Consider the following 24891-nt stretch of genomic DNA (forward strand, 5'->3'; position numbering starts at 1 on the left):
GAGCACAAATCCTGAATAGTGATAATGTATACAAATAGTAATCCATTCAGGGGTTGTATCTTGAGAAAATTGAGAAACAGGTAGTTCTAGATTTTATACGCGTCGTAATACTTCTTTTGTTATCACACGTGACCTGATAAGGAATCCAACTTTCCGCCGTGCCTCCAGTTCTTCACCTGTTTTGCATCTCCAAGAGTGGGGAACCAAAGGAAGGAATTTCTATGCTCAACACTAATTCACTTGCATATCATGAGACGAGCCTGATTGCACATCTTCTATCCCTCTACCCGTGTATTTGCTGTCCTCCTCCTCGAGTACATCGAGTACTGTGGGTTTTGGAACCTCTCGACACGCGACAAGCAGCGGTATCGGAAGAAGGAGACCGAACCAATTGTGGAAAGCGCGCAATCTGTTGGCGTTACTACTCTGTCAATCATGAAGTATGGCGGGGAAAGCTACCTTGAGTTAGTCCAATCTCTCTCTATTGACCGCAGGTATGATCAGACCGCTAATTTCAACCCCAGACAAGGAGCATCCTCTTGCGGGGGTGGTCTTGTGCTTCACATCCATTCTTCCGGAGCAGCGAGTGAGTTATACTTGCTCTTCTTGAACCCACCCGGTTTGCCCCCTTTTTTTTGTCGCATTGGAGTGCTAATTCAGCAATTATTCTTTAGAGTGAACTGGCTTCTATCGCAGGACAGATGGGCGCGACCCATACGCTCGACCTCACTTCCGACGTCACCCATTTACTAGTTGGCGAAACCAATACCCCAAAATACAAATTCGTTGCCCGCGAGCGAGCCGATATTGTGGTCCTAAAGCCAGAATGGGTAGAGGCAGTGCGCCAGTCCTGGATGCAGGGAGGCGACACGGACATCCGCGCCTTGGAAGAGCAGTACAAGTTCCAGACCTTTACGGGGTTGGCGATATGTATTACGGGGTTTGAAGATAGTGAGTAGGGACATTTGCCGGTGGGCTATGTCAGGAGTTGACACTAGGTTTTATAGTGGCATTTCGGAACCATATCCAGACCAACGCGACAGCCCACGGTGCGGACTTCAGAAAGGATCTCACGAAAACAGTTACCCATCTCGTGGCACGAAGTACAGAGGGCGAAAAGTACAAGTTTGCAACGCAATGGAACATCAAGGTTGTCACCGTAAATTGGTTTACCGACTGTATAGAGCGTGGAATGGTTCTTGAGGAGACTCTATATCACCCTCTTTTGCCCGCCGAACAGCAGGGAGCTGGGGCCTGGAATCGCTCTATCACTAGAGTAAAGGAAAAACCCCAAGAAAACGAGAGTTCCTCCAATCCACGTCCACGGAAGTTGCGAAGAATTGCTAGCGCCAAGCTAGGTGATCAAAACGAGGGAATCTGGGGTGATATCGTTGGCATCGGATTTGAGCCTGGCGATTTCGGTCGACCTAAAAGCAGCCAACAAAAGAACGACTCTAGAAAGGCCAACAATCGGCCCTCTGTGCTTCAGGAAGCAAAGTCATTTGCTAGTGATACCACTTTTGCTGCACCTTCGCAGCCTTTGCAGCAGCCACAAGAGGCCGCCGCTCGTCAAAACGGCTTTCTCGACGATTGTTTCTTCTTAATCCATGGCTTTTCTTCTAAGCAGGTGCGTTTTCCTCTTTATTCCTCTGGTTATACCAGCTTTTGATCCTTGGTAGATTACTGTGCTACAGCACCACCTTTCATTCAATGGGGCTCAATTGGTAAATTCCTTGAGTGAATTCGCTCGACCGGATATCCCGAAACGAGGCCATAATATCTACATTATCGTCCCTTACAAAACCCCTCAATCAAGAGTGCCGTCCACTGACGACTTCGCGTTCGATTGCGACATTGTGACGGACATGTGGCTAGAACGGTGCCTTGACGCAAAAACTCTAGTTACTCCTGAATCCCATGTCGCGAATACTCCCCTTTCTTCATTTCCTCTCGATGGTAAGCGGCCTACACTTTTTCTTTGCCCCCCATTTCGGAAGGTTCTAATGATAATAGGATTCGCGGGAATGAAAATATGCTCCACTGGTTTCTCTCGCATTGACCTTCTTCATCTATCAAAGTTGGTTACGCTAGTTGGTGAGCTCAGGATGTACCCTATTTCCCCTGCTCTGGGCGCTAACTTCCCAGGCGCCACATATCAGGAGTATCTAACCCCCAAGGCTTCCATTCTCATCTGCAATGACGCAATTGCGATCAACCATGAGAAATTACGCCACACCCACGAGTGGGGTGTACCAGCAGTCACTCCTGACTGGCTTTGGAGTTCTATTCGAATGGAAAAGAAACAACAATTTGAACCATATCTCATCCGAAAACAATCAACTCAAAGCAGTAAAGACCCTGAGTCGCGAGCCAGCTCTCGTGGAGAACCAAAACGTGAACCAGAGGATAATACCAAAACCAATACCATCACTCTCCCACACGGCAGCAATAGCTCGAACAAACCCAAGACACCCTTGCCGAATCCTCCGAAGGAAATAGAAATAAGCCCCAGACCAACCACTAGAGGCGCCCCACAAGCTGAAGAGCCCATCATCGAACGAAAAAGCTTATCTATATCAGAACCAAAACCTCAACCGGCCCCATCACCTGCAAAACATCCAGAACCAAACCTAGCAGAATCCCCTTCCATGAAACGAAAATTCTCAGACCAATCCTCCGCCTCAGCCGCACAGTCCGCAATCGAAATCGACCTCGCCGTCAGCGGACTCCTAAAACAAGCCCGAGCAACAACAACAACAACAACAACAACAACAACAGCAACTTCCCGCTCCACATCCGGAACAGGAGACGCGCATGATCAACTCCGCTCACGCCGCGCAAAACCTCTCCTTGGACGCGCCCAATCGAATGTCTCTGTGCGAACCACGGAACAAAAGGGATTTTCTCGTGCAAGCTCCATCGACACCCTTAATGAAGACGGATGCGGCAGTGCAATCGAAAGCATCAATACAGATGCCATCCCATCTCTTGCCAATAGTGGTCGATTCGAGTACCCCGAGGGTGAACGGGGCAATTATCAAGAAGAGCAAGAGACCCCACCAATGACTCAATTGGACTACGAGGATCCGGATGCCGTTGCAATGCGTGAGAAATTTCTTAGATATGCGGGGAAGATCATCGAGGAGCCGTCGAATAAGCAGAAGCTGGTTATTGGCGAAGTTAAAGAACTCGAAGAGGTTGGATGGGGTACGGGACGGAGAACAAGAAATGCGCACAAGGCTGTCGTGGATGATGATGATGATGATGATGATGATTTCTGACCACACCAAGAGATTTTCTTTTTCTTGAATAATCATGAATATAATAATACGATACCTATTGCTTTTACTACAGAGTGCAAGTTATGATGACCAATGATACCTAGAGTGAAGGTTAAATGTTAGTTATGTATATATATACATATAATGTAATATAATGTAATGCTCGTGGCATTTGGTCTCTTGGTAAATACTACCTAATTCTATATCAATTGATTACATACTGACGCAAAATAGAAAGCTATCTTCACAGGAATTTTGATTAAAGATAAGAATCCATTCTTATTAATCTATATGGGAGGGGGGGGGGGGGGAAGAGGAAAAGAAAAGAAAAGTTGGGAAAAAGACTGGGTCATGCTGCACTACCGCTATCCAAATAGATACCGGTGTGCTCACAGTTACCAAAAGAATGAAAATAATGTACTCCTGGGCGAGTACTAAAGTAAGCTGTTCAGCAGCTTGTCTAGAGGATTTTCAACACGAGGTCAATCTCATCTAGATTAGAAAGGGGAAATGCAGAGTGGGTGGCGATGGTGGTGGTGGTGGTGGTGGTGAAAGACGGCAAGAAACGAAGGGTTGTACAGTACAAAAAGGGGATATTTTGCGAGTATTAGAAAAAATACAAAAGCACTGACAAAGAAAAGATCATCAAACGTCATAATTTTGTACAGAGAATTTTTGGACGCGCCTAGGGATGGTGAGATGGTAGTCCGCCGGGCAATGGGGCGTCGAGATCAATGTTCTCGACTGATGTGCGGTTTTCGCCGCTGTTGCGGAACAGATTGGCAAAGTACTTGCTGGCGACCTCGGACTCATGCTTTGTCTTGCTGACTTCTTGCTTCCGTCGCCCAATATCTTCGAGATCCTGAGCCAGGCTGGTTTGCAGGTTGCCCGCTGGCATACGCAGGATACGACGAACCTCAATGGAAATTCGGTTGGCATTGGAGTGCACATAATCCATTTCGGAAAGAGTGGCCGCAAGCTTGCGAGAGAGTCGAGGGGGTAGCGTAGTCGGGATTGAGGAGAGCACGTACGCAGTGGTAATAACAGCTAGTCATGTTAGATATCTAAAATAAACATAACGAGAAGGAAGAAAACTTACCCGCCGCAATGATACTAGGTAGGAGAAGGCGACGCATGTTGTTAGGCCCCAAGAATTTAGCTGCGCTGAACATGCTGTCAACCCAACTGATACCACCAAGTGCCCTGCCACCGAGAACAGTCACAGCTGTCATTGCCATGCCTGTTCCAGCCAACTTCTCCTGTCTCTCCCAAAGGCCGGAGATGTCGAAGAAATCCAACAACTCCACATCTGTCTGAACTTGCCTTGCAAGAGTATGGCGACGGCCGCGGCGGAACATCATATCCGCCCGGAAATTCAGTGGAGTGAATTTGTCCTCGCCAATATGCAACAAGCCAATGTTCTGGATGAAACCCACGCCCTGGACGGTCTTTGCCCGAGCATAATCCTCGCACCCGGACACCGAGGCGGAAATTTGTTCAAGCATAGCGAACTTGAGGTCTTCTGCATATTGGAACGCGGAGAAGATTCCAGGGTACTCAACACCAAGGTCGGCTTGAGAGACGTTCGAAATCGCAGACGACAGAGTTGAACGGGTGTGGTTGTATACATCATCGCACGATCCATCGATGCACCGGTCGACTTCTTCCTGTAGCTCGACCTTCCTTCGCTTGCCATTCTCAAATGCGGGTTCAAGCTCTGCCAGCTCTTGCATGACATTTTTGAGCTCAGCATCGGCAACATCACGGTTAACAGAGGCTAAACCATTGATATCAGCAAGAAGGTTTAGGAGGTAAGTCCTGGCGGGAGCAAGCTTCGAGCGAGAACGCTTCTCGAGGACGAATCGTCTAAGGGAGCCTTCCAGGTTCTCAAAGTCTTGAATTTTCTCCTTTTCTTTTCCTTTCCCCTTCCCTTTTCCACTATCCTCGGGTTTGCCATCATCGTCATCACCGCCAGGCCAATCATTTCCATTGGGACCTGATCCTCCACCGCCACCACCAACACCGCCGCCGCCGCCCCCAGGGCCACCAACAGAAATTTGTGGTGCGACGGGAATGGCATTACTGGATACAAAGTGAACAAGTTCAGCAGCTTCCTTGTAGGTTCGGGGGCTAAGTTTCTTAATCTGGTCCAAAATCATCCGCTGACATCGTTGCTTATCGCGAATCTGGTCGAAGCCATTGACAACGATAAACATATAGGCTTTCTCATGGGCAGCATTCCAAATAAAGTCCTGAGCGGAGAGAGTGAAATGATTAGCGGCGGAAACGACAAACACTACCACATCGATCTCTTCCTGTCGAGCGAAGACGGCGGTTGTCTTCAAAGAATCCGAGTTCAATCCGGGAGCATCGATTAAAGCGATATCAACGACGCCATTATTGAGTAGAGATTCATCAATTGTCCGCACGTCTTTCACGTAAACCTTGCACTGCATATACTTTGAGTTATCAATGACGATGTTCTCAAGCTCGCGCAGCGCGTACACATCGTAGGTGGTCTCATCATTCCGATTATACTGTCGGTCCTTGTGCACAGCATGTACTTCTTCGACGCCACTATTCTCCCGAGCATCAAGAACCTCACAGAAAATACTGGTGCACGGTTGCTGGTCCTCGGGCAGAACCTTGCGGCGGAGGAGAGCATTGCAAAATGTTGATTTACCGGCATTCAAATCACCAGTAATCAAGACTTTGCTCGAGATATCTTCAATCCTGTCCCGTAGCGAGAGCAGATGTTTGATGCTCTGGCTAATCTTGCCATCGAGAAGTGAAGCAATCGAGGCCTTTTCCAGAGAGTGAACCAGCTCAGCTTGCGAGAGCGCACCAAGCTTAAGATCTAGCTTCAAGATAGAAAACTCTTGCGCAATCTGTGGGCTCATCAACCGCGGTTCGGGCGCAGGGCGACGCTCCGCGACAGCAGCTGACTCCAGCTCCTCCTTTCCAGGCATGGTTGCGGCACGCCTCAGCAGTCCGGGTCGTGGAAGCTCCCCCGGCTCAGCATTCGCATCTCCGAAGTCTGACTGGCTTTGTTGTAGTGACGGTCTCCGCGAGGGCGAGCTTGAGACGCTTTGTGCGGAAGGATAGTGGGCCGGCCATTGTCGATTCATCTCCTGGAGTTCCTTTAACGTTTCAATAGTCCGTGAAATTGCGCGCGCGAGCTTCGTTCGGTTCGAGTTACTGCAATCATTGTTAGAATTCCCAGACGGTTCGATGTAGAATCAATCATGATCAGCGGAGAAGACGCGTACTAGAGTAACTGCGAAACATGGCTAGCCACGACATGTCTCTCGTGTTCAGCTATCAAACAGAAAGTTAGTAAGCGTCAAGGAGACTAACTCCAAGCACCCAACCCAATGCAAAGACATACCAGCAGGATTCCATTCTCCCAGAAGGGTCGGGGTATGCGCAGGGGTCGGTCTGTCCACGAGCAAGTCGGAGTTCAATCCCGTATTGGATTCTCCATCAACCACGCTCCCACCGTATCCCGAATCGACATTTAGCGAAGCCATCAGCGCCGTAGCACTCTCCGAAGTCGAACCATTCCCAACGGTCATATAAGCAGGCGCGGGACGGGGAGCAAAAGGGTTCTCAGGATGCTCATCCTGTGGCGCATGTCTAGAGGACCCCTCTCCAGCAGAGGAGCCACCCTTCCCGGAATAATACTCCTGACTCATGACGAAAGCAGTGCTGGTTGCATGGAGATGGAAGACGAGATAGATCGATTACAAGCAAATATTATTTTGTTTGTGTTGAGGAAGAAAAGATGCTTTGGTGATGGATGTGATTTCTTTCCGGCTCGGGGGGAAATTTCACCTCCCAAACAGGATTGGTGGCTGCATGTGACTCTCCACCCACAGGAACTGGTAATCAAAAGTTACAAAACGCGTATCGCTGTTACCTCACCAGAAGTTGGTTATCGGGAAGCCTGATGTCACAATAGCAGCTTCGCCCGCTTTCTGTCTTGTTGTGCCAAATCCCGCATTCCTTCCCTCTCAACCCTCTCTTTCTTTATCTCGGGGGTTTTTTTTTATATATCTATTCGACCGTAATCAAAATGAATGTAAGTCTTTTACTCCGTCTCCATCTATCAATATTTCCCACTAACGCTAGATATCAGATCGTCGAGTGGGCATTCGGGAAACGAATGACGCCCGCAGAGCGTCTCCGTAAACACCAAAGAGCGCTGGACAGGACACAGCGAGAACTGGACAGGGAGAGGGTCAAGTTAGAGAACCAGGAGAAGAAATTGGTGCAGGATATTAAAAAGAGCGCCAAGAATGGCCAGATCGGGGCTTGCAAGATCCAGGCGAAAGACCTGGTCCGCACAAGAAGGTACTATCTTCTCTCAGTCGACCATTCACAGCAGCTTTCTAACCACTTATCTTGATCCACAGGTATATTCAGAAGTTTTACCAAATGCGGACTCAGTTACAGGCGATCTCCCTGCGAATCCAGGTATGCGAACCCTAACAAGCTACATTTTTTTGGCCAGACAACTGAAGGATGCGTGCGTGGTACAGACGGTCCGAAGCAATGAACAGATGATGCAGTCCATGAAAGGCGCCACCATGCTACTAGGTAGCATGAACCGGCAGATGAACCTTCCCGCGCTCCAACGAATTGCGATGGAATTCGAACGAGAGAACGATATCATGGACCAACGGCAAGAGATGATGGATGATGCGATCGATGAAGCGACCGGATTAGATGGCGAAGAAGAGGAAGGGGAAGATATTGTCAAAGAGGTTTTGGACGAAATTGGTGTAGACCTGGGCCAGGCGGTTCGTATTCTGTTTCCCTGAAAGCTCACCGGGATGGATAACAATACTGACGTCTCCTCATCAGCTTGGCGAAACACCGACAGGCATCCAGACAAATGCCGTCAGCGAAGGTCGAGTTGCACAGGCAGTTGGAGCCGGGGGAGCCGGGGGAGCGAGCGATGACGATCTCCAAGCAAGGCTGGACAGCCTTCGGCGGTGACAACATTTGCCACCCATCAGATTCTATAGAGTCATCCTAGGAAGCCTCTCTTTTTTACCCCAAGAGCTGTGTTGAATCCGTGAGCGCCACATGTGCATCGATTACGCTGTCCTTGTTCCCTCTATCTCCGGAGAATCTTCACCCATCCCTGCCCTGGCAACTGATACCCGCGGCCTTGGCCTGAAGACAGAATTTTTCATGACCACGAAAGTATTGAAGTTATTGAGTTCTATCGATAATCATGTAGATTTGAGCCTAATTGAGACTGTTAATTCTGACTAATGTTTGACTGCCTTTGACCACAACTGCTATGTTGAATGGCAACTGACCACCTTTTAGCCAGAGTGAGAATGCAAGAATGAAAAAATGGTTTACAAGCCTGCAGAATCTCATGCATAAAGGCTGTCATTATCTGCATATAAGAGTTTATTGAAATTATTCACCAAGAGGTATATTTTGCAACTAGTTAGATTAAAAAGCATGCATGACATAATATATCTAGATTCTCCTCTAAAGGTTGCATACATGCAGGACTATAACAAAGAATACCAAATAATGGAGTAGACATCTTTGCTGTTTAGTATCCATCAGAAAAGCCAATTCAAGCTTCTATAGAAGAAAGACTCTTTCTAGCCTGTAGGTAGGCTATACTAGTTATCTAAGATCTACTACAACTTGATAAACCTCTCTAGGGGGTGGATTGCTCCTCCTATTCTAATATTTCGCTATTACAACCAGCCTCCATGCATGAATGAGGGGGTTTCCTTTCATTTGTTTGGCCTGGGAATTCAGACTAAGGTAATAACTTGGTCAATGAGAGCAACAGAAATTATAACAATCTTAAAGCTTATATGGATGAACTGTATATGAAAAGATGTCCTGCAGTAAAACATATAGCCTTGTGGATCAAGAAATGACAATCATTATTAAGTGGCTGACATTGCTGTCAGTCATGACGGAATTCAAAAAAAAAAAAAAAAAGCAAAGAAAAAAGAAAAAGAAAGAACTATGAGGGCATTAGATTAGGTAGAGCCCAACGCTACCTAAAACATGCCAGTCTGTCGCCAATATCAGACAATGGGATTGGTCTGCCAGTCTTCATTGCATAACTTTCAGCTGTAAAGGACACCACAGTTTCCATCACAAACAAAGGTTCTGTAGATCCTGAGCCTCCATGCAGCTGGATATGCAGATTCCCTGCCTTTCTTCTAAAGGATCTCCCGGGCTTGTCCTGGAGGGGTGGGTAGGAGGAAAGAAATAGCAGGTCAACTTATATGCAGGTGGAGTAACACGAGAGAGAGTGGGTGGCTTGTCCAGTTTGTCTCATCTTGAAGTATGAGAGAGCCTCAATTGAGACCAGGCTCTTTCTTGCCAGTCCATATGGCTGCCTTCGTAGCGCACCAACTAATTACGAGAAAGTGCGGCTTAGACCTTCAGGCTTCCCTGCAACCCTGACTGGAAGGAAGAGCAGAATCTTCCTAAGATTTGAAACGAGAAGGGTTATTTCAAACCAGCAATCAATACTTTTTTGATAAGACAATCCCTGTTGGCAGCCTCATATTTCACTGCGCCCCCACTCACTCTTCGCCCTAGTTCGTCCAGGCGTCGTCACCAGATAGTTGAATATATATCCTTTGCCACTTTGCCCTGAAGACTTGAAACATAACCATCGCAACTCTACTCTCTTTGAGAAGACTTTGCAGCTCCTCATCACCTTTCGTGTAGGAACTCTGTGTGGAGGCCTGGGGTATTTCAATGCTCTTGTCGCCCCGTCTCAACTTCTTCTGAATGTCGTTCGTCCGTTCAGTCCGAACTCTAAATAGTCTTCGGTCCAATCTTGTCTTCTTGTTTGTATAGTCGCACTAGAAGCTCACTCGGTCTGGATATCTTTTGATTTCGTCCCCGCCAACAGCTGGAGCTTTGTGGTATGGCGATTTATCCATAACCCCAATATGAATCCTTCGATTGCCCGTATACATCATCCACAGGCTCACCCGGCTGGCAGCTCTTGTGTTATGTATAATAACATGGGGACCATGGGGCCTGGGAATCTAGTGGACCAGATGGGCCGCCTTAATGTCAGTCGGAGCATGAATTTTCCAGACAACAATCAGAGGACAAGAGACATTACCCCAGATGCGTATAAACATACAGGCGTCTGTTACCTGGGCTATACATTTTTCAAGGCACAACCAAATCCCGGTCATAAGGCAACCTGGGCTAAAGCGGAAAAAACCCGGATGAATCTAAGCCAGAGTGACCTGATCAACTTGGTGCAGAGAAAGGCCAAGAGAATCTCCGTCGCAGGCCAGTATCAGGATTTAACAATAAGCAAACAATCGCACGTAGATCGCTTGATCGAGGATCTCAGACGGAACAAACCCGAGTTCCAGTGGATGTGTGTCTATGTGAAGGAGGTGACGAGGGATGTCAAGGGCAAGAAATTTCGCCGCGGTGGCTACGAAACCACATCCATGGATATCATCCTCATGGGAAAGCCCTTAGCTCCATCGTATCCAGAGAGGGGTCTTGCAGATGCAGATGCTTCTTTCCAGGTCAAGGACAGAATACCGCCTGTCGGCCCCGAGCATCCTATATCCGAACAAGAGCCTAGGATGGTGGCTGGAGGCATCCAACCCGATGAACAGTGTAACGGACAAAACTTTCACCCGCAGCAAATGCCGCCACACATACATCCCTCCCAGCAGCCCGCGTCTCAGTTTCATCAGCAAGGTCCTCCTCTACCACCACCACGTCAACATCCAGTTGGAGGCCCACCGTGTCTCAATCAGGGACCTTGGACTCAAGGGACGCCAGCAGGGGCGCATGTACCGCAACATACACCAGTTGTACATGGTCAGATGGGGCCTCGGCCTCACAACGATAACATAAAGCATGCGACCCCCCAGCCAGGCTCCTACCACGTCCAACCTGGAGGGGCCGGCCATCGACGTGGCAAGTCCCCAATGCAGGCCTTTGTGTCGGAACCAGAGCCAGTGGGGGGAAGCACCAGCAGCGGAGAGGACTATATTTTCTCTCTGGATCCAGAATGTGGAAACTCAGAAGTAGACCTCTCCGGTGAGGATGTTGAAGCGTCCGAAAAACAGGCACCCTTTCGTGGGAGTCTCTTTCGGGGGCATTCGGCTGAAAAATCCAAACGATCGCGCGACGTTTATCGTACGCATTCCCGAAAGCACGCACTAAGATCTTCCAGTCGCAAGCTCAACCGATACCGCGAGGAGGGTAGTATCGAATTAATTCCATCGGAGGATAGACACGCTGTTCAACATTGCAGAAGAGCTCATGGTGGTGGTAGTCGGGAGTTAGGTCGACAACCACCACCACCACCACCACCACAACCACCCATTAGTCTCGACGACCTGGATCTAGTATATGTGAACCATCTGCATGGAGGACGGGCAAAGAATGACATCCGAGACCGATACCTGAAGAACTGGGAGGCTAACCTGACTGAGCGTGAGAGGTTAGTCGAAATCAACACCCGAATGCTCAACGACCGGATCCATGATGTGGGCATCTTGGGCCGCTATAGATCATTGTGGGAGCCGGGGACCATGTATCCTTCGAGATATCTAGCGGATGGGCTTCATTGAATGATTTTGTTTAGTGTAAGTGTGGATTCCCAAGGGTTCTAAATCTTCTCGGGTTCCTAGGCGATGTGTCTGAACTATGATTCCTTTTTTCTCTTTCTTTTCTTCTTCTTCTTTTTTTTTTTACTATTTTGTCAGGCATTGGAATAGTAGTCAGATGATAACTGATATTTCAAACATACCTAGAATTCAATTTGTCGTGTAGGTTTTGTAGAAGAAAAACGATGCATCGCCAACACATCAGGGGATCCGCCAACATCCCACCCACGACTTATCGATAACTTTCATCCCACTATGTATTCTCTCTCTTCCCCTTCTTCTCTTCTTCCTTCTTCTTCTTCTTCTCTTCTCTCTTCCAGCCTCCAATTCCCCTTCGTGAATTCTCTTCTTTCACGTACCTTCTCTATTACCTCCTCACATCTCAAAACCCATCTCATACTTTCAAAATGCCTCGCCAATTTTTCGTCGGTGGGAACTTCAAGATGTATGACGAGCTTGCCCCGCATTCCCTCCCTGCTTCTTGTATACTATGTTATGTTCCTCTCAACCCCACCACTGATGGCTAACCCTCTCGTTTTGTCTTTGGGCTACAGGAACGGTAATGTCGACAGCATTACCAGCATCCTCAACAACCTCAACGCTGCCGACCTCGATCCCTCCACCGAGGTTGTCATCTCTCCTCCTTCCATGTTCCTCCTCCTCTCCCGCCAGATCGCCAACGAGAAGATTGGGGTTTCTGCTCAGAACGTCTTCGACAAGCCCAACGGTGCCTTCACCGGTGAGATCAGTGTTCAGCAGCTTCAGGAGGCCAACATCGACTGGACCATTCTCGGACACAGTGAGCGTCGTGTGATCCTCAAGGAGGCCGACGAGGTATGCTTTCCCCGGTGACGTGACATGACACCCCACCCTTTTTTTCGTCTTCCACCCCCTAATCTGCCCATCCGGGTCGAATCGCTAATGAAATCAGTTTATTGCTCGTAAGGCCAAGGCTGCTATTGACGGTGGTCTCAACGTCATTTTCTGCATCGGTGAGACACTCGAGGTAAGCTCTTTTTTTTTTTTTTTTTTTTTTTTTTTAACTTGATCTTCTTCCATTTACCCCACTCCGGAAATGGAAATCCCCGGTCAAGGGACCACCAACTAACTAACCTGCGTCCCTACAGGAGCGTGAGGCCAACAAGACTATCGATGTGGTGACCCGTCAACTGAATGCTGCTGCCAAGGAGCTCTCCAAGGAGCAGTGGACTAAGGTTGTGATTGCTTACGAGCCAGTCTGGTAAGGCGCATCTCCTCTTCCCTTCCCACTCCCCTCAAAAAGAGCACTAAACTAATGGGCACACCAGGGCTATCGGAACTGGCAAGGTCGCTACCACTGAGCAGGCCCAGGAGGTTCACGCCGCTATCCGCAAGTGGCTGGTCGCCTCTATCTCTGCCGAAGCCGCCGACAACACCCGAATCATTTACGGTGGGTCGGTGAGCGAGAAGAACTGCCGCGAACTGGCCAAGCAGGAAGACGTTGACGGTTTCCTTGTTGGCGGCGCCAGTCTGAAGCCTGCCTGTATGTCTCCCTTATCTTTCTTCGTACTTTTACTTTCCCTGTTGCCATGTCACTGACCAAATTTCCCTCAACACCAGTCGTTGATATTATCAACGCCCGTCTGTAAAGATGCTAGGTCCCGATCGCCTGACGGCAACAGCCTGATGCAACTCTCTTTGCGGCGAAACTCAGACATCAAATATAGCTAGAGTGTCTTTAATGGCACCAGCGGACGTCCGACCATGAAAACGTCCATGATTTAGGTGGCTTCATCTAATATATCCTGAAAAGCTAAATGCAATCAGCCTCGAATACTATCGAGGCTCATATCGTCTATAAAAATACCAACTTCCAACTTTCCCAATCCAGAAGAGACGAGATAGATGAGATAGACGAGGAAGCGTAGATCCCTTACACAATGGAATATACACTCCGCCATCTAAATTATCAATGAGGTTGCGCTGTTAAGATTGTAGAAAATATATGTATATATCATATATCGGGTTTGAATTATACCTTTTTATGTATGAACAGATAGGTATCGGGTTCATGACGAATAAGATACCGAAACCCCAACACCCCGCCAGTACGAGGTCCCCCCGCCGCCGCTCTGCCCCCCAGCCGAAGACCACGACGACGAAGATGAAAACGAGCTTGGGCCCAGCCCAACCCCAGCACTCACAAGGAGTTCCTTGACTCGACCTTCCCAGAGAAGTCGAACATTCCAAGACTGATCGACGCGGATCTTGAGCACTGATTCACTGGCCGCATCTGCTTCGGGGCATGTAGCCGGCTCGTGCTTGGGTGGTGAAGTTGGCGGTCGTGCCGGGAAGGCAGACGGGCTGTCCTCGCGCATTTTGCGCCGGGCCCATTCGAGACCGTCGTCTTCAACTACAGTCGTGCGGATGGGTTTTCTAGACTGTCGCCAGACTTCGCATCCTGCAACCATTTCGCTCTCCCAGCTGTAGACGTTGAACCCGAATCGCGAGCTGAAGGAGAGGTTGGGCGATGCGCGGAGAGAATAGCTAGTGGATAAAGAGCCGGTCAACGGGGTTAGGGTGAGCGTTAGGGTGTAGGGGAAGGTGGATATCGGTGTGCTAGCATTGTTTGTTGAGGATGTAGTAGAGGATGTCGGGTCCGTGGCGGCCGGCAACGTGCTGAACCTCAACCCGGTGGACATGCCAATTAGCGATGAGACCGGAGAGTAGTATGCCTCCGCGCCCGCGGAGAGGAGCGATAATCGCGGAGCGCTGCCGCCGGGGGAACGAGGATCGGGTCCAAAGTTCCATAAACCGCGCCACCCAAACAGCGAGTTGTCTGTACTGAAAAGATACTCGTTGCTGTACTTCCCGGTATTGTGCGAGAGTTGTGTTAGTAAGGTAGCTTGGGGGGCAGACTTGGAGAGAGGTGGTCCTCGCGTTGACGACACTGCGAGTGAGAGTTGCATGGTCGGGGAGAGGCGGCGCAAGAACAATGCGTTCAGAGTTGTCGGTGGAGGCAAGTGCAGTGTCGCATGGAGCAGTGTCGCCTTTTGGCCAGTAGCACTCTGGCCATCAAGTATCGAGTCCCATCCCCAGCATTCTACCGGTGGAGCAATCGGCGACTGGACTTGTCGATAGCCAGGTGCGAGCTTACGGAGGGGAATCAGGGCGCTTTTGCTTGGAAGATTATCAAAAGGTACATTGCTGTATAGATATGATACAGAGCCTTCAATGAGGCCAACAGTCCCGAGGGTATAACTGGTCGCAAAGTGGGGGGTGGAAAGGGAGGAGATGTGGACGCGCATTCGCTCAGGCGTTGAAAAGTCCAAGAGGGCTAGAATAGACGGCCATCAGAATCGAGTTTCCCCCCATCCCGAGAAGCAGTCACAGAGAAAGCAAGTCTACTTACACTGTGCCGTAGCCGTAAGCGACGAGTACGTGTTGTCGCGGTTCCATTGGGTCGCCTCGGCGAACGCAAGTTGGATATAGTCCATGAAATCAAGCATGATCAGGGCGCAATTGCAGATCTAGCTATATCCAAAGGTGTATTATCGGGTCGAATCCCCAAAATTCAAAACCTAGAGCATGATTAACTAAACTCCAGGGCCAACAGGAAGACCACGGAAGCGATGAAGAGGATGAAGCCCGTCATCAGCTCATTTCCCGTTTGGGCGAGTCGGATAAGCCCCGCATTAACATTTCTCCGCCCGTTATCAGCGAAGAAAAAAAAAATAATAATTTCCTCCTCCAGTCGACAATATTCTTTCTCCGCACTTGTGTATAGACAGACCTCTTTCCCGCACCGAACTGGGAATCCAACCTTGTTTCACGATTCCATTTCTCTCTTCAACTTCCTAGTTAGATTTCATAATGCCTCGTTCCAAGCGTGCCAGAATCGTCCACGAGTCCAAGACCACCAAAAAGTCCCACAAGGAACAGACCAGACGGCTCTACGCCAATATCCGTGAATGTGTCGAGAAATATGATCACCTCTTTGTCTTTGGCGTGGATAACATGCGCAATACATATCTGAAGGATGTGCGCGCCGAATTCGCAGACAGTCGGTGAGTTTTTATTCCAATTCCAAGTCCACCTCCCCGCCGCACAACTATTTTTATATCTGCGTTTCCTCGAGCCACAGCTTGCGGAAGAAAAGACGACAATACTGAATATATCACCTCGAAACTCTCTCTCTCTCTCTCTTTAACATATATGAATGATAAACTAAACACTGACATTCCCCAGACTCTTCTTTGGCAAAACAAAAGTCATGGCCGTCGCCCTCGGCCACAACCCCGAAACAGAAGCCGCCAACAACCTGCACCGTCTCGTTCCCTATCTCACCGGTGCTGTCGGTCTCCTCTTCACCTCTAGAGACCCCGAGTCTGTCACCGACTACTTCGAGTCCTTCCGTCCGCTTGACTTTGCCCGCGCCGGAACAGTCAGCACCCGTGCCTTTGCCATCCCCAACGGTGTGGTCTACTCTCGGGCCGGTGAAATCCCTGCTTCTGAAGACGAGCCCGTTAGCCACACCATCGAGCCTGAGCTGCGCAAACTGGGCGTTCCTACTCGTCTGATCAAGGGAAAGGTTATGCTTGAGTTGACCGATGGACAGGAAGCGTATCCTGTTTGCAAGGAAGGCGAAACCTTGGATTCCCGACAGACGACGCTGCTGAAGATGTTTGGTATCGCGACTTCCGAATTCCACGTCGCGCTGAAGGCTGCCTGGACTCGGGAAACTGGTGAAGTCAAGATTCTCGAGAAGACTGACGCTGGCATGGAAGTTGATCAGTGAGTTGGAGGGGTTAGCAAAAGTTTCGAGTTTGTTCCATGCTTTCAACGAAATCCCTTGGGCATTTCACGGAGTTAGGATAGGCGTTTATTCCTTTATTCTATTTGTTAATATTTCCGATGCGATTCCTGAGACTTACATCTCACTCAATACATCCTTGATGAGGGTATGATGAACCTATATAGAAGACCAGTTAAGAAAAGCCAATCAATACCAAAAAAAAAAAAACCTACATAGGAGCTGTATGAACCTGAAGTATTAAATTCATCTAAAACTATTACCTTGATTTACACCCATACGAAGATTTCTGGCATAGGTCATCGCTGTCGAATAAAACCTTACCTTATCTTCTTACCTGACAACAAAACTCCCTTCCGAGGATGATTCCACCTGAAAGATGCTGCTGACTACCTAAAGTACATACTTACCCCCCGTGGCCCGTAGTATAGACCGCGGAATAGGCCACAAGAACTGCAGAAAGGACATGACAAAGAGAAATAGAAGAGAAGAAAAGGAGAAGACGAGAAACAGGGTGTGAAGCAGGGCCAGATCCATAACCTTCCCTCCAGTAGAGATATCAATTTTCCGACAAGCGATCGATTGTTGCAACGGACCTGATTCATAAGTTCCAGACAAGGTTGATAGATACTTTGTACCACTTCATACACAATGAAAAAAGTGGGTGGGGGGCTTGACTGTTGTGAGTACCCAAATCAAGTCTCTGTGGACGAGGGACTTGAGGAGCTGTCGGTCTTGTCTTACCCATTTCCATATTGGGGCAATGAGGGAGAAGAAAGATCAATCGAAAATACCCACCAGCAAACCGTTATTGAGTACTGGGTTGGTAAAAGCCCCTCAGGCGATCGAGGTGTGGTTTAGTATCGTCTCTTAGCGCGCGGGTCGTCGTACGAATCATCCTCGTGGTACCTCTTTCGTCCCTGCTCTTCCCGGCCGCCGTATCTGTCGCGATCACGGTCTCGCTCGCGATCACGGTCACGGTAGCGATGGCTCTCTCTGTCACGATCGCGTGGCCGTTCACCTTCGCGGTCACGGTCTCGGTCTCGACGGTCCCGATCACCGTAGCCTTCCCGAGGGCGGATAGGTTCACGATTGCTGCCGGTGGCACCCCGCCCTTCGCGATCGGGTCGACCACCACCAAATCCTGCATTCCTTCCGCCTCCTGGTCCAGAGGGAGCATTTGGCGGTGCCTGTCCACCAAAGCCGTTGCGGGCACCCTGATATCCAACACCACCGCGAGGGCCACCGAATCCACGGTCGTTTCGGAAGCCACCTTTGAACCCTCTACCACCACCGAAGCCACCCCGGAAGCCACCGCCATAACCTCCAGGTCCAGAGGGGGCACCGAAAGATCCAGGCCCGATAGGACGAGAAGGCAGTGCCTTACTATAGCCTCTACCTCCGAGCCCGCCACCGAACCGACGAGGCTTCCAGCCTTTGACAGTCCGACCACGTTCCACGTCTACCAGGACACGTCGATCTTTAATTCGAATACCATCCGTCTCCTTGTAAGCGGCTGAAGGCGGTAAAATAGGATTCTACATTAGTACTAATCGGAGACAGGATAATAAAATGTGCAGCATTACCTTTCATATCTTTCTCACGTTCATAGACAATGAAGGCGTAGCCTCTATGTGGCTTCTTCGAGCCTTTGGGAGTAACAGTGTCCTTGACAATGCGAATCTAAAAAGCAGTCAGAGGTAGGTCATCACAAGAATGCGTCGAGATTATTACCCTCTCGATAGGACCAAAGCGTCCAAACTCCCGTTCAAGGTCTGCTTCTTTTACATCGTAGCTGAGTCGCGAAATGAATAGCGTCTTGAATGGGTCACCCCGGGCTTGGGGATCATTGGAAGGCTCATCTTTTCAGAACGGTTAGCGCGAGCATTAAATGAAAATTTCGTTTCGACCAAGCGACACATACAAGTTTCAAGACCCTCAGTCAGATGCTTGTTGAGATTCTCCTTCTGTTCCAACTTCTGGCGCCATTTGCGCTGCAACCAGCTCTCAGTAGGATTGTATGGGTGCTCCTCTTCATTCTTATTCGCCTCGGCGAGGAACTGAGCAACGCCAGAGATGGCACTCTTCTTGCAGTCTTCTGGCGCACGATCGATAGGCGTAACCCAGCGTAGGGGCGGGCGAGGTTGGAAAAGAGCCAAAAGTGGAGGGGGGAGCTTATCCGTCATTTTGCCCTCAATTCAGTGGTTCTCAGATTGCCATAAAAAAAAAAGTGAAAAACCTAGAGACCAAGCCGAATATACATGGGGGAGTAGATAGGTAAAAGGACCAGTAGTTGATGATAGCTCGACCTCGTCAGCAACTCGCGGGTGTTGTTCGAATTTCGTGTTCGCCGTTCCTTCCAGGCTTGGCTCCTTCATTCCTTTTCGGTCAGCCGCCGAACCGCGACAGCCGAACTTGCCGCGGACCAATGACAGCCGATAAGTCGACTGGCTTGAAAAGTCCCAGAATTGTCCGTCAACGAGTTCCTTGACTTCGGAGCACCCCGTCCAAAAAAGAGAGGTTACAACAATGCCTGTGCAAGGGATCCGAGCAGTTAGCGCAGCCAGAGTATGCAAATTCCCAAATTCCGATAATGGCCTTCCAACTGTTGCTGGTCGCTGACAATCTCCGGCTCTTTAGAATGGCGTCGGCGCTTTTATCCTACAATGCAAGCGTCTGGATTTCCACTACTGCGACTGGGCTGGTAGCTCACGGGGAATGCTGTGAGTCGCGATATACAGCACACTGTATGAAATCCCTGGTACTAATGCAATCGATTGCAGGTCCTTCCTAAAGCACTCCCTCGAGTCCTTCGCGAAAGAGAACCCCCAGATCGAAATCCGAGTATCTCCACGGCCTCACAAGCACCCAGTCATCAAAGGCTACTATATTAACGGCCGCGAGAAGGCCGTCTGTGTCCGAAATCTCGAACCCGAACAAGTCTTTCAAAAGGCCAATCTGCTGAAGGAGGCTAGCGGAGAGAAGTTGAAGCGGACCAAGAAGCCTGTCACGAGCATCAATGACAGTGTCAGGGGCATCTGGTCCCCGTATCACGGAGATCTCAAGTCAGTTTAGAGGCAGGGGTTGTGTCTGATTATTACAGCGGTGTTATCTTGCGGGCATCAAATTTCAAGGCTTTTTCTCGTGTTGTATTATGGACTTTTATTTTCTCTGTTATGAAATCTGTATCATACTTGCATATATACTATTGGATGATCAAAGACTATGTTCATGGTAAAAAAAAAAAATCTTTACTGTGTCGATACATTAGGTTTCTAATTATTCCGTACTTAATAGATAAGTATGTCATTGGCTTAACATAACCCAAAAAGTGCGCCTGCGCCAATATAAGTTGGGAAGAAACATTTACACCGAGATCCATCCACCAGAACCAAATGCGATGAGGGTATCGAAAGAGAAAACTGTTGAGAAAAGGAACACACCCTAACACCAGGCTATGCATGCCAGACCGTATATAGCACGCCGTGCTCGTCATAGATATATTTGGAACATCGATCGGGGGGCACTGATCGGCTTGCCACACTCGGGAACTTGACATTTAGCGAAAGGTTTCGTTCTTGTGGTGGTCTTTTTCGCTTTCGTCAAAGAGCGGTTGGTGGCACACTCCCCACAATAAACCTATGTATATAATTAGAGATGGCACAAACTAAGGTACGAAATGGAGAAACGAACATGTCCACATTGCTTTGCTACCCATATTTGCTGCTTTCTGTCGTCCCCTACACCCAACTCTGCGTCGCAATTTGGGCATACGGCGATATCATCATCTCCAACCGATCGTGTAAACCCTTCCGGCGGTGGGCTAGGAGGCTTGTACGAGCTGCCCGGGCGTCCTCTTTCCGGTGTTAGTCCCGAGAGATAGTCCATATCCAAGTTAATTGTGAGATCAATGGCTCCAGCAGGGCCTTCGCCAATCCACAGAGTTTCCAGGTCGGCCGGAGTGAAAGCGGGTGTTCTCCAGGGAACATGTCGCCCGTACGCATCATCACCAGGTAGCGGAGCAGATGCCATTAATCCGGTATGGGGGAGTTGGAGCATTCGCCAGAAGTTCGAGCTGATGAGGCCTTGAGGCCTAGGAGGTGGCGGTCGTGGTGGTCTCACATTTGCTGAAAGAAACTGAACTTCCGGGCTACTCGGGGGATCCGGTTCTTCTTCTTCCAAGTCAACCACATCCGCAATTCTCTCTCCCCCAAATTGAGATTGTCGCGGCCTTCTCGAACCCACGTTCCTCCCTTGAGGATTCTCCTGCCGCGTGAATTCCGGCGAGTCCGGCTCGTTTGTAAGGTCAATAACACCTTCGTCAAGCGCGGGGGAGGCGACTGGTCTTCGAAAATCAAGTCCATCTCCAGGATATCGTAACGGCGGCAGGGATGCACGAGGGGTTGGGTTCGACGATTCCCCGTTTGGTCGCCAGGGTTGGCCATGTGGTGTAGTCGATAGTTCCCTGCGACGTCGCTATAGTATAGGAAGAATTGTCAGCAGAATTCTTGGTCACTACAGTTATTGATGCGTTGTATACCCCGCCTGTAGGGAGGGGGACGGGACAAGACTCACCTTTCTAGGTCTAGCAGCGACAAACTGAACACCAGAGTCGCTGTTCATGATGAGTGGGATATGAACTTGCCGGCGGCGAGCAGCTGAATCCGGAGGGGAGGGGAGGGGAGGTGAGAAAAGAGTAAAGAAGGGAAGTTGAAAGAGATGCTGAAGGTTAACGCCTCAAATGCTGGTCGTGGTGGAGGCCATTGCTTAGTTATGGCCAGGAAATAGGTTAACTAACTCACTAACTCGTTAAGTTAATTATCCGCAGGTTAGTAAGTCAGACAGTCGATCAATAAATCCGAGTCTATTCGATCTGATTCCTCGTTAAACTCTGGACTTCACATTTAGACACTGGCAACAGAAAAGGATCAAGTCACTAACTAGGTAGCTAGTTAGTTAGTTAATGGACGCCTTTCCTGATTATTAAGAGTAGTAAGCTCTCAGGTTGTTGTCCCACGCCAACAGGGAGCGAATGATACTCTGGAAAGAGCATGTCCAACTCATCATGCTTGAGCTGTTCCATAGAGAAATTCTTAAGGGAATGAGACAAAAAGAGACACATAACCAGGCCATAGTATTTCCCTTCCTATTTCCCCTGGTAGACAACAGACTTCTTGCCCAACCAACGCAGAGCGGCTAAAATTACAAATAATGAACAACAAGAAAGAAACAAAGCACAGGGTTTTCTTTGCTATTTAGAAAGGTATCATCATTATTACTGACCCGTCAACACCGTTACTCCGCCATCGGTATTCAGCGCCACTATGCTCTGGGCTACAGCGCCCCATGCCACCGCGGTCGCAGGCACCGCACTCCGCAGGGGTTCCGACCAGGCCTTCGACGCCTTCGAGTACTGCTGGACCGTCAAGCCACCGGGTCCGCCAGTAAGCAAGAATTGACCTGTGTAATCCCAGTTGATTGAATCGACCTGGCTGCCAGTTTCGAGGACCTTGACTTCCTTGGAGCTACGCAGATCCCAGATAGAGACCATAGTAGACTTCTCGGTCACTGCAGCCAAGAAGGTGCCGTTTTCGGAGAAGAAGAGGCACTTGACGGGGCCAGAAAGGTCGTAGTTCGCGGCCACAGCGCCGGTTTTGATGTCGTAGATTTTAATCTGCCCATCTGCGCCACCAGCGGCTAGGAGATGGCCATCAGGGTGGAACTTCACAGACAGAAGAGCTGGATCAAATGAGATGTGCATATTAGCCATAGACCCAGCAGCGATTTGGTTGTAGGATATACTTACAAGCGTCGCTGAAGTTCTGCATGATCACAGAGTTTGCTGTTAGGTCATACAGCACATAGCTCTTATCGGCGCCAACAGAGGCGACAATATCGCCGGTTGCGTGCACAGCAAGACCAGTTGCTGCACCGGCATGAGAAGTAAAGTTGGCAACTTCATTACCATTCTCAAACACCTTCACAGAACCTGTGGAGGAAGCAACAATAGCCTTCTCACCAGCCCACGTAGCATCAGTGACAGGCCCGTTTACCTGCAAGTTATGAAGAACCTCCTTCTGAGCAATCGAGTACACGCCAACAACCCCGTTAGCATCCCCAACCAGCGCCAGTTCACCAGACGCATTCAGCGATAGCGTTCTGCCACCGGGGTAGAGAGGGCCAGTACTCTCCGCGGGTGTATACGCAGAAATCGCGTCACTTGTAGCCCAGCCCTCAGGGACTGGACGCTTACGGCGAGTCTTAGAAAGCCTATGCGGAGTCAGATTTTGCCTATGCAACCACCAACGTAGGAATTTTGAATATACGTACGAAGCCTGGGTGGTTTCTACCCGGGCCAAAACATCCTCGGGCAAACCAGTCGCATCCACCTGCATAGCTTCACCCGTAGCCGCAGCACCCCTAGCACTGACTGTGACCTTGGACAACGCATCGCGAGCCTCGTCTCGTTCCTTTGTCAATCGTGCGATCACGCGAACAGCCGCATCATGCTGGTAAAGTGCGGCGCTCAGTTCTTGCCGTGTTTGAGCCAAAGTCTGCCGTAGTGTATATGTCTCCAGAGCCAAAGCATCCCACTCCTCCTGAAATACGCTGAGCAACGACGGGATTGAGGTGAGAGTAGGAGGTCGGGGTCGGATGACGCGCTGGCTCTTAACCTCGATGAGATCTTCGGTGGAAAGCTCCTCCCCATTCACTGGATCTTTGCTATTTTCGGCGATGTAAGCCTCGATGAGCCTCTTTTCAAAAACACTGCCTGCTCAAAGTCAGCAATTAAAGCTGGTAGACTTGTAATGGTGCAAACGTACCGCTCCTAGGCGAGACGACGGGCACTTGCGGTGCCTCTCCAGAGACTATGGACAATTCATCATCAGCATTCGATTCGGCACACGGAAAACTCGATATCGACTTACTAGCACACAGCATGGTTTGTTCGAATGGGTGGTTGGGGGACAAGAGGGTTGGAGAAGGCGAAAGCTGCGGCTCCTTTGGACTTTTCGACTTCTGCTCAATTGGGTTTAGTTGCACCGCCGAAGCTGGTCGATCGTTGCTTTTGCTTGGCGACCAGCTTTCAAGTTTCCAGAAACATTGCTCTGCACAGTCTGGATAAAGACTTGATTTTTGATTAGCATGGCTTCTATCGCCATATATTGCACACTCTGATATGACTCTTCGATAGCTACCGCGGAACTTGTTGTCGCGAAAGCGTCGTCTCTTACTGCAGCCCGCACCGAGAAGAATGAGGAATGATACCCTCTCTCTTTCCATCTCTGGCTTTCCTATTCAATACATAGCAATAGAAAGCTACGGCTGTCTTGAAGCCTGTCATCGTCTTGAAATATAGACTGGCAAGCAGACATTATTCATCCAGGCCATGTCTTACAACGCAAAGAACCTCGCTTATGGTACCTACATAATACTATTTCCAAACACCCATTGCGTCCCTTCACTAACTGACTGCAGAGGCAAAAGAGCCAGCGTTCTTGCAGCGCCTCAGAGGTCAATACGGAACAGCAGTTGGAGGTCTGGAGCGCCCAATCTCCCAACGACCCCGCAGGCCACGAGACGATAACGACGATGACGCCCCTACATACGTTGATGCGGAAAGCAATGAAGTAATATCGAAGGAAGAATACGCGGCCATGGTCGGTAGCAGTGATAATCAAGCGGATCCGTCCGAGAAAGATGACGAGGGCGAGGAGAAAACAGGGGGTAAAGCGGTTAGAGATGAAGCAAACACCAAGCAAGAAAAGGAGGCTCCTCTAACATCAAAGCAAAACCTGGCCGAGATAGGAGGACCCAGGAAAAGAAAGCAAGCAAGAGTTATTGGCGAAGACGTCCAAGAAGCGGAGAGGGAAGATACCCGGTCGAAGGATTCAGCTCCTCGAAAGCCAAAGCAGAAAAAGAAGAAAATAAAGCTTTCCTTTGAGGAGTGATTTAATTGCTCTTCTCTGTCATGTATATATATGTATGAGCTCTAGTAATCGATGTCTTATATATGTGTTGAGCCGGCCTTGTGGTAGGCAGCGAGCAGTTTGACCGAGCCATGAGCAATCCCATATAGAATTACCTTCCAAGGTCAGAAATGAACAAATAACAGCGATACATCTGGTCACTTCGTAGTCCTCATTTTTGAATGAAAATATCTTGC

At 49.3% G+C, this 24891-nt stretch overlaps 12 protein-coding genes across 12 annotated transcripts; 7 read left to right on the top strand and 5 right to left on the bottom strand.

Moving 5' to 3' along the window:
- Nucleotides 1-196: 196 nt before the first annotated feature.
- P175DRAFT_0498721 (BRCT domain protein) lies at nt 197-3379 on the top strand. The gene is made up of 7 exons (XM_040896567.1): nt 197-464; nt 525-586; nt 675-951; nt 1008-1627; nt 1680-1956; nt 2014-2094; nt 2146-3379. Exons 1-7 carry the CDS (start codon nt 443-445, stop codon nt 3279-3281), a joined length of 2475 nt encoding a protein of 824 aa, XP_040757015.1. The 5' UTR covers nt 197-442; the 3' UTR covers nt 3282-3379.
- Nucleotides 3380-3581: 202 nt separating this feature from the next.
- P175DRAFT_0448517 (mitofusin) lies at nt 3582-7065 on the bottom strand. Its single transcript, XM_040894419.1, has 4 exons — nt 6670-7065; nt 6551-6599; nt 4381-6479; nt 3582-4328 (listed from the first exon to the last, which is right to left on the bottom strand). Exons 1-4 carry the CDS (start codon nt 6974-6976, stop codon nt 3967-3969), a joined length of 2817 nt encoding a protein of 938 aa, XP_040757016.1. The 5' UTR covers nt 6977-7065; the 3' UTR covers nt 3582-3966.
- Nucleotides 7066-7252: 187 nt separating this feature from the next.
- P175DRAFT_0554855 (ESCRT-III subunit protein DID4) lies at nt 7253-8549 on the top strand. Its single transcript, XM_040900588.1, has 5 exons — nt 7253-7362; nt 7420-7634; nt 7697-7757; nt 7823-8083; nt 8148-8549. Exons 1-5 carry the CDS (start codon nt 7357-7359, stop codon nt 8280-8282), a joined length of 678 nt encoding a protein of 225 aa, XP_040757017.1. The 5' UTR covers nt 7253-7356; the 3' UTR covers nt 8283-8549.
- A 1422-nt stretch (nt 8550-9971) lies between these two features.
- On the top strand, nt 9972-12110 carry P175DRAFT_0521365 (uncharacterized protein). The gene has a single exon (XM_040899197.1). It carries the CDS (start codon nt 10235-10237, stop codon nt 11894-11896), a length of 1662 nt encoding a protein of 553 aa, XP_040757018.1. The 5' UTR covers nt 9972-10234; the 3' UTR covers nt 11897-12110.
- Nucleotides 12111-12259: 149 nt separating this feature from the next.
- P175DRAFT_0498725 (triose-phosphate isomerase TPI1) lies at nt 12260-13716 on the top strand. The gene is made up of 6 exons (XM_040896568.1): nt 12260-12377; nt 12487-12766; nt 12864-12938; nt 13060-13172; nt 13240-13454; nt 13532-13716. Exons 1-6 carry the CDS (start codon nt 12340-12342, stop codon nt 13558-13560), a joined length of 750 nt encoding a protein of 249 aa, XP_040757019.1. The 5' UTR covers nt 12260-12339; the 3' UTR covers nt 13561-13716.
- P175DRAFT_0498726 (uncharacterized protein) lies at nt 13532-15369 on the bottom strand. The gene has a single exon (XM_040896569.1). It carries the CDS (start codon nt 14878-14880, stop codon nt 13981-13983), a length of 900 nt encoding a protein of 299 aa, XP_040757020.1. The 5' UTR covers nt 14881-15369; the 3' UTR covers nt 13532-13980.
- P175DRAFT_0498727 (ribosome assembly factor MRT4) lies at nt 15366-16946 on the top strand. Its single transcript, XM_040896570.1, has 2 exons — nt 15366-15978; nt 16160-16946. Exons 1-2 carry the CDS (start codon nt 15785-15787, stop codon nt 16707-16709), a joined length of 744 nt encoding a protein of 247 aa, XP_040757021.1. The 5' UTR covers nt 15366-15784; the 3' UTR covers nt 16710-16946.
- A 635-nt stretch (nt 16947-17581) lies between these two features.
- P175DRAFT_0529195 (U1 small nuclear ribonucleoprotein 70 kDa) lies at nt 17582-18910 on the bottom strand (the record flags this gene model as incomplete). Its single annotated transcript, XM_040899667.1, has 4 exons — nt 17582-18240; nt 18311-18407; nt 18459-18586; nt 18649-18910. 4 exons carry the CDS (start codon nt 18908-18910, stop codon nt 17582-17584), a joined length of 1146 nt encoding a protein of 381 aa, XP_040757022.1.
- A 292-nt stretch (nt 18911-19202) lies between these two features.
- On the top strand, nt 19203-19988 carry P175DRAFT_0498729 (mitochondrial 54S ribosomal protein mL43). Its single transcript, XM_040896571.1, has 3 exons — nt 19203-19292; nt 19365-19447; nt 19508-19988. Exons 1-3 carry the CDS (start codon nt 19254-19256, stop codon nt 19797-19799), a joined length of 414 nt encoding a protein of 137 aa, XP_040757023.1. The 5' UTR covers nt 19203-19253; the 3' UTR covers nt 19800-19988.
- Nucleotides 19972-21551, bottom strand: P175DRAFT_086451 (putative RING finger domain protein). Its single transcript, XM_040901120.1, has 3 exons — nt 21300-21551; nt 20418-21200; nt 19972-20363 (listed from the first exon to the last, which is right to left on the bottom strand). Exons 1-3 carry the CDS (start codon nt 21345-21347, stop codon nt 20217-20219), a joined length of 978 nt encoding a protein of 325 aa, XP_040757024.1. The 5' UTR covers nt 21348-21551; the 3' UTR covers nt 19972-20216.
- Nucleotides 21552-21999: 448 nt separating this feature from the next.
- Nucleotides 22000-23666, bottom strand: P175DRAFT_0507063 (pre-mRNA-processing factor 19 family protein; the record flags this gene model as incomplete). The annotated part of the gene is made up of 5 exons (XM_040898238.1): nt 22000-22463; nt 22531-22994; nt 23055-23496; nt 23549-23593; nt 23654-23666. The coding sequence occupies 5 exons, from the start codon at nt 23664-23666 to the stop codon at nt 22000-22002; spliced, it is 1428 nt and encodes a 475-aa protein (XP_040757025.1).
- A 149-nt stretch (nt 23667-23815) lies between these two features.
- P175DRAFT_0448543 (DUF4604 domain-containing protein) lies at nt 23816-24751 on the top strand. The gene is made up of 2 exons (XM_040894420.1): nt 23816-24145; nt 24204-24751. Exons 1-2 carry the CDS (start codon nt 24115-24117, stop codon nt 24674-24676), a joined length of 504 nt encoding a protein of 167 aa, XP_040757026.1. The 5' UTR covers nt 23816-24114; the 3' UTR covers nt 24677-24751.
- Nucleotides 24752-24891: the final 140 nt, after the last annotated feature.

This window comes from Aspergillus ochraceoroseus (assembly GCF_002846915.1).
Source record: "Aspergillus ochraceoroseus IBT 24754 chromosome Unknown P175scaffold_1, whole genome shotgun sequence".
Lineage (NCBI taxonomy): Eukaryota > Fungi > Ascomycota > Eurotiomycetes > Eurotiales > Aspergillaceae > Aspergillus > Aspergillus ochraceoroseus.

Coding starts and splice junctions, on each gene's coding strand:
- P175DRAFT_0498729 (XM_040896571.1), top strand. CDS start 19,254: ATGCCTGTGCAAGGGATCCGAGCAGTTAGCGCAGCCAGA. Junction 19,293..19,364: donor GAGCAGTTAGCGCAGCCAGA/GTATGCAAATTC, acceptor CCGGCTCTTTAG/AATGGCGTCGGCGCTTTTAT. Junction 19,448..19,507: donor GGTAGCTCACGGGGAATGCT/GTGAGTCGCGAT, acceptor AATCGATTGCAG/GTCCTTCCTAAAGCACTCCC.
- P175DRAFT_0521365 (XM_040899197.1), top strand. CDS start 10,235: ATGAATCCTTCGATTGCCCGTATACATCATCCACAGGCTCACCCGGCT.
- P175DRAFT_086451 (XM_040901120.1), bottom strand. CDS start 21,347: ATGAACAGCGACTCTGGTGTTCAGTTTGTCGCTGCTAGACCTAGAAAG. Junction 21,201..21,299: donor TCGCTGCTAGACCTAGAAAG/GTGAGTCTTGTC, acceptor CCTATACTATAG/CGACGTCGCAGGGAACTATC. Junction 20,364..20,417: donor TAGCAAAGCAATGTGGACAT/GTTCGTTTCTCC, acceptor TTATATACATAG/GTTTATTGTGGGGAGTGTGC.
- P175DRAFT_0448517 (XM_040894419.1), bottom strand. CDS start 6,976: ATGAGTCAGGAGTATTATTCCGGGAAGGGTGGCTCCTCTGCTGGAGAG. Junction 6,600..6,669: donor GGGAGAATGGAATCCTGCTG/GTATGTCTTTGC, acceptor TCTGTTTGATAG/CTGAACACGAGAGACATGTC. Junction 6,480..6,550: donor CATGTTTCGCAGTTACTCTA/GTACGCGTCTTC, acceptor CAATGATTGCAG/TAACTCGAACCGAACGAAGC.
- P175DRAFT_0498726 (XM_040896569.1), bottom strand. CDS start 14,880: ATGCAACTCTCACTCGCAGTGTCGTCAACGCGAGGACCACCTCTCTCC.
- P175DRAFT_0498727 (XM_040896570.1), top strand. CDS start 15,785: ATGCCTCGTTCCAAGCGTGCCAGAATCGTCCACGAGTCCAAGACCACC. Junction 15,979..16,159: donor GCCGAATTCGCAGACAGTCG/GTGAGTTTTTAT, acceptor GACATTCCCCAG/ACTCTTCTTTGGCAAAACAA.
- P175DRAFT_0498721 (XM_040896567.1), top strand. CDS start 443: ATGGCGGGGAAAGCTACCTTGA. Junction 465..524: donor GGCGGGGAAAGCTACCTTGA/GTTAGTCCAATC, acceptor TTTCAACCCCAG/ACAAGGAGCATCCTCTTGCG. Junction 952..1,007: donor TATTACGGGGTTTGAAGATA/GTGAGTAGGGAC, acceptor TAGGTTTTATAG/TGGCATTTCGGAACCATATC.
- P175DRAFT_0448543 (XM_040894420.1), top strand. CDS start 24,115: ATGTCTTACAACGCAAAGAACCTCGCTTATG. Junction 24,146..24,203: donor CGCAAAGAACCTCGCTTATG/GTACCTACATAA, acceptor AACTGACTGCAG/AGGCAAAAGAGCCAGCGTTC.
- P175DRAFT_0554855 (XM_040900588.1), top strand. Junction 7,635..7,696: donor GACCTGGTCCGCACAAGAAG/GTACTATCTTCT, acceptor CTTGATCCACAG/GTATATTCAGAAGTTTTACC. Junction 8,084..8,147: donor GTGTAGACCTGGGCCAGGCG/GTTCGTATTCTG, acceptor TCTCCTCATCAG/CTTGGCGAAACACCGACAGG.
- P175DRAFT_0498725 (XM_040896568.1), top strand. CDS start 12,340: ATGCCTCGCCAATTTTTCGTCGGTGGGAACTTCAAGAT. Junction 12,767..12,863: donor TCCTCAAGGAGGCCGACGAG/GTATGCTTTCCC, acceptor TAATGAAATCAG/TTTATTGCTCGTAAGGCCAA. Junction 12,939..13,059: donor GCATCGGTGAGACACTCGAG/GTAAGCTCTTTT, acceptor GCGTCCCTACAG/GAGCGTGAGGCCAACAAGAC.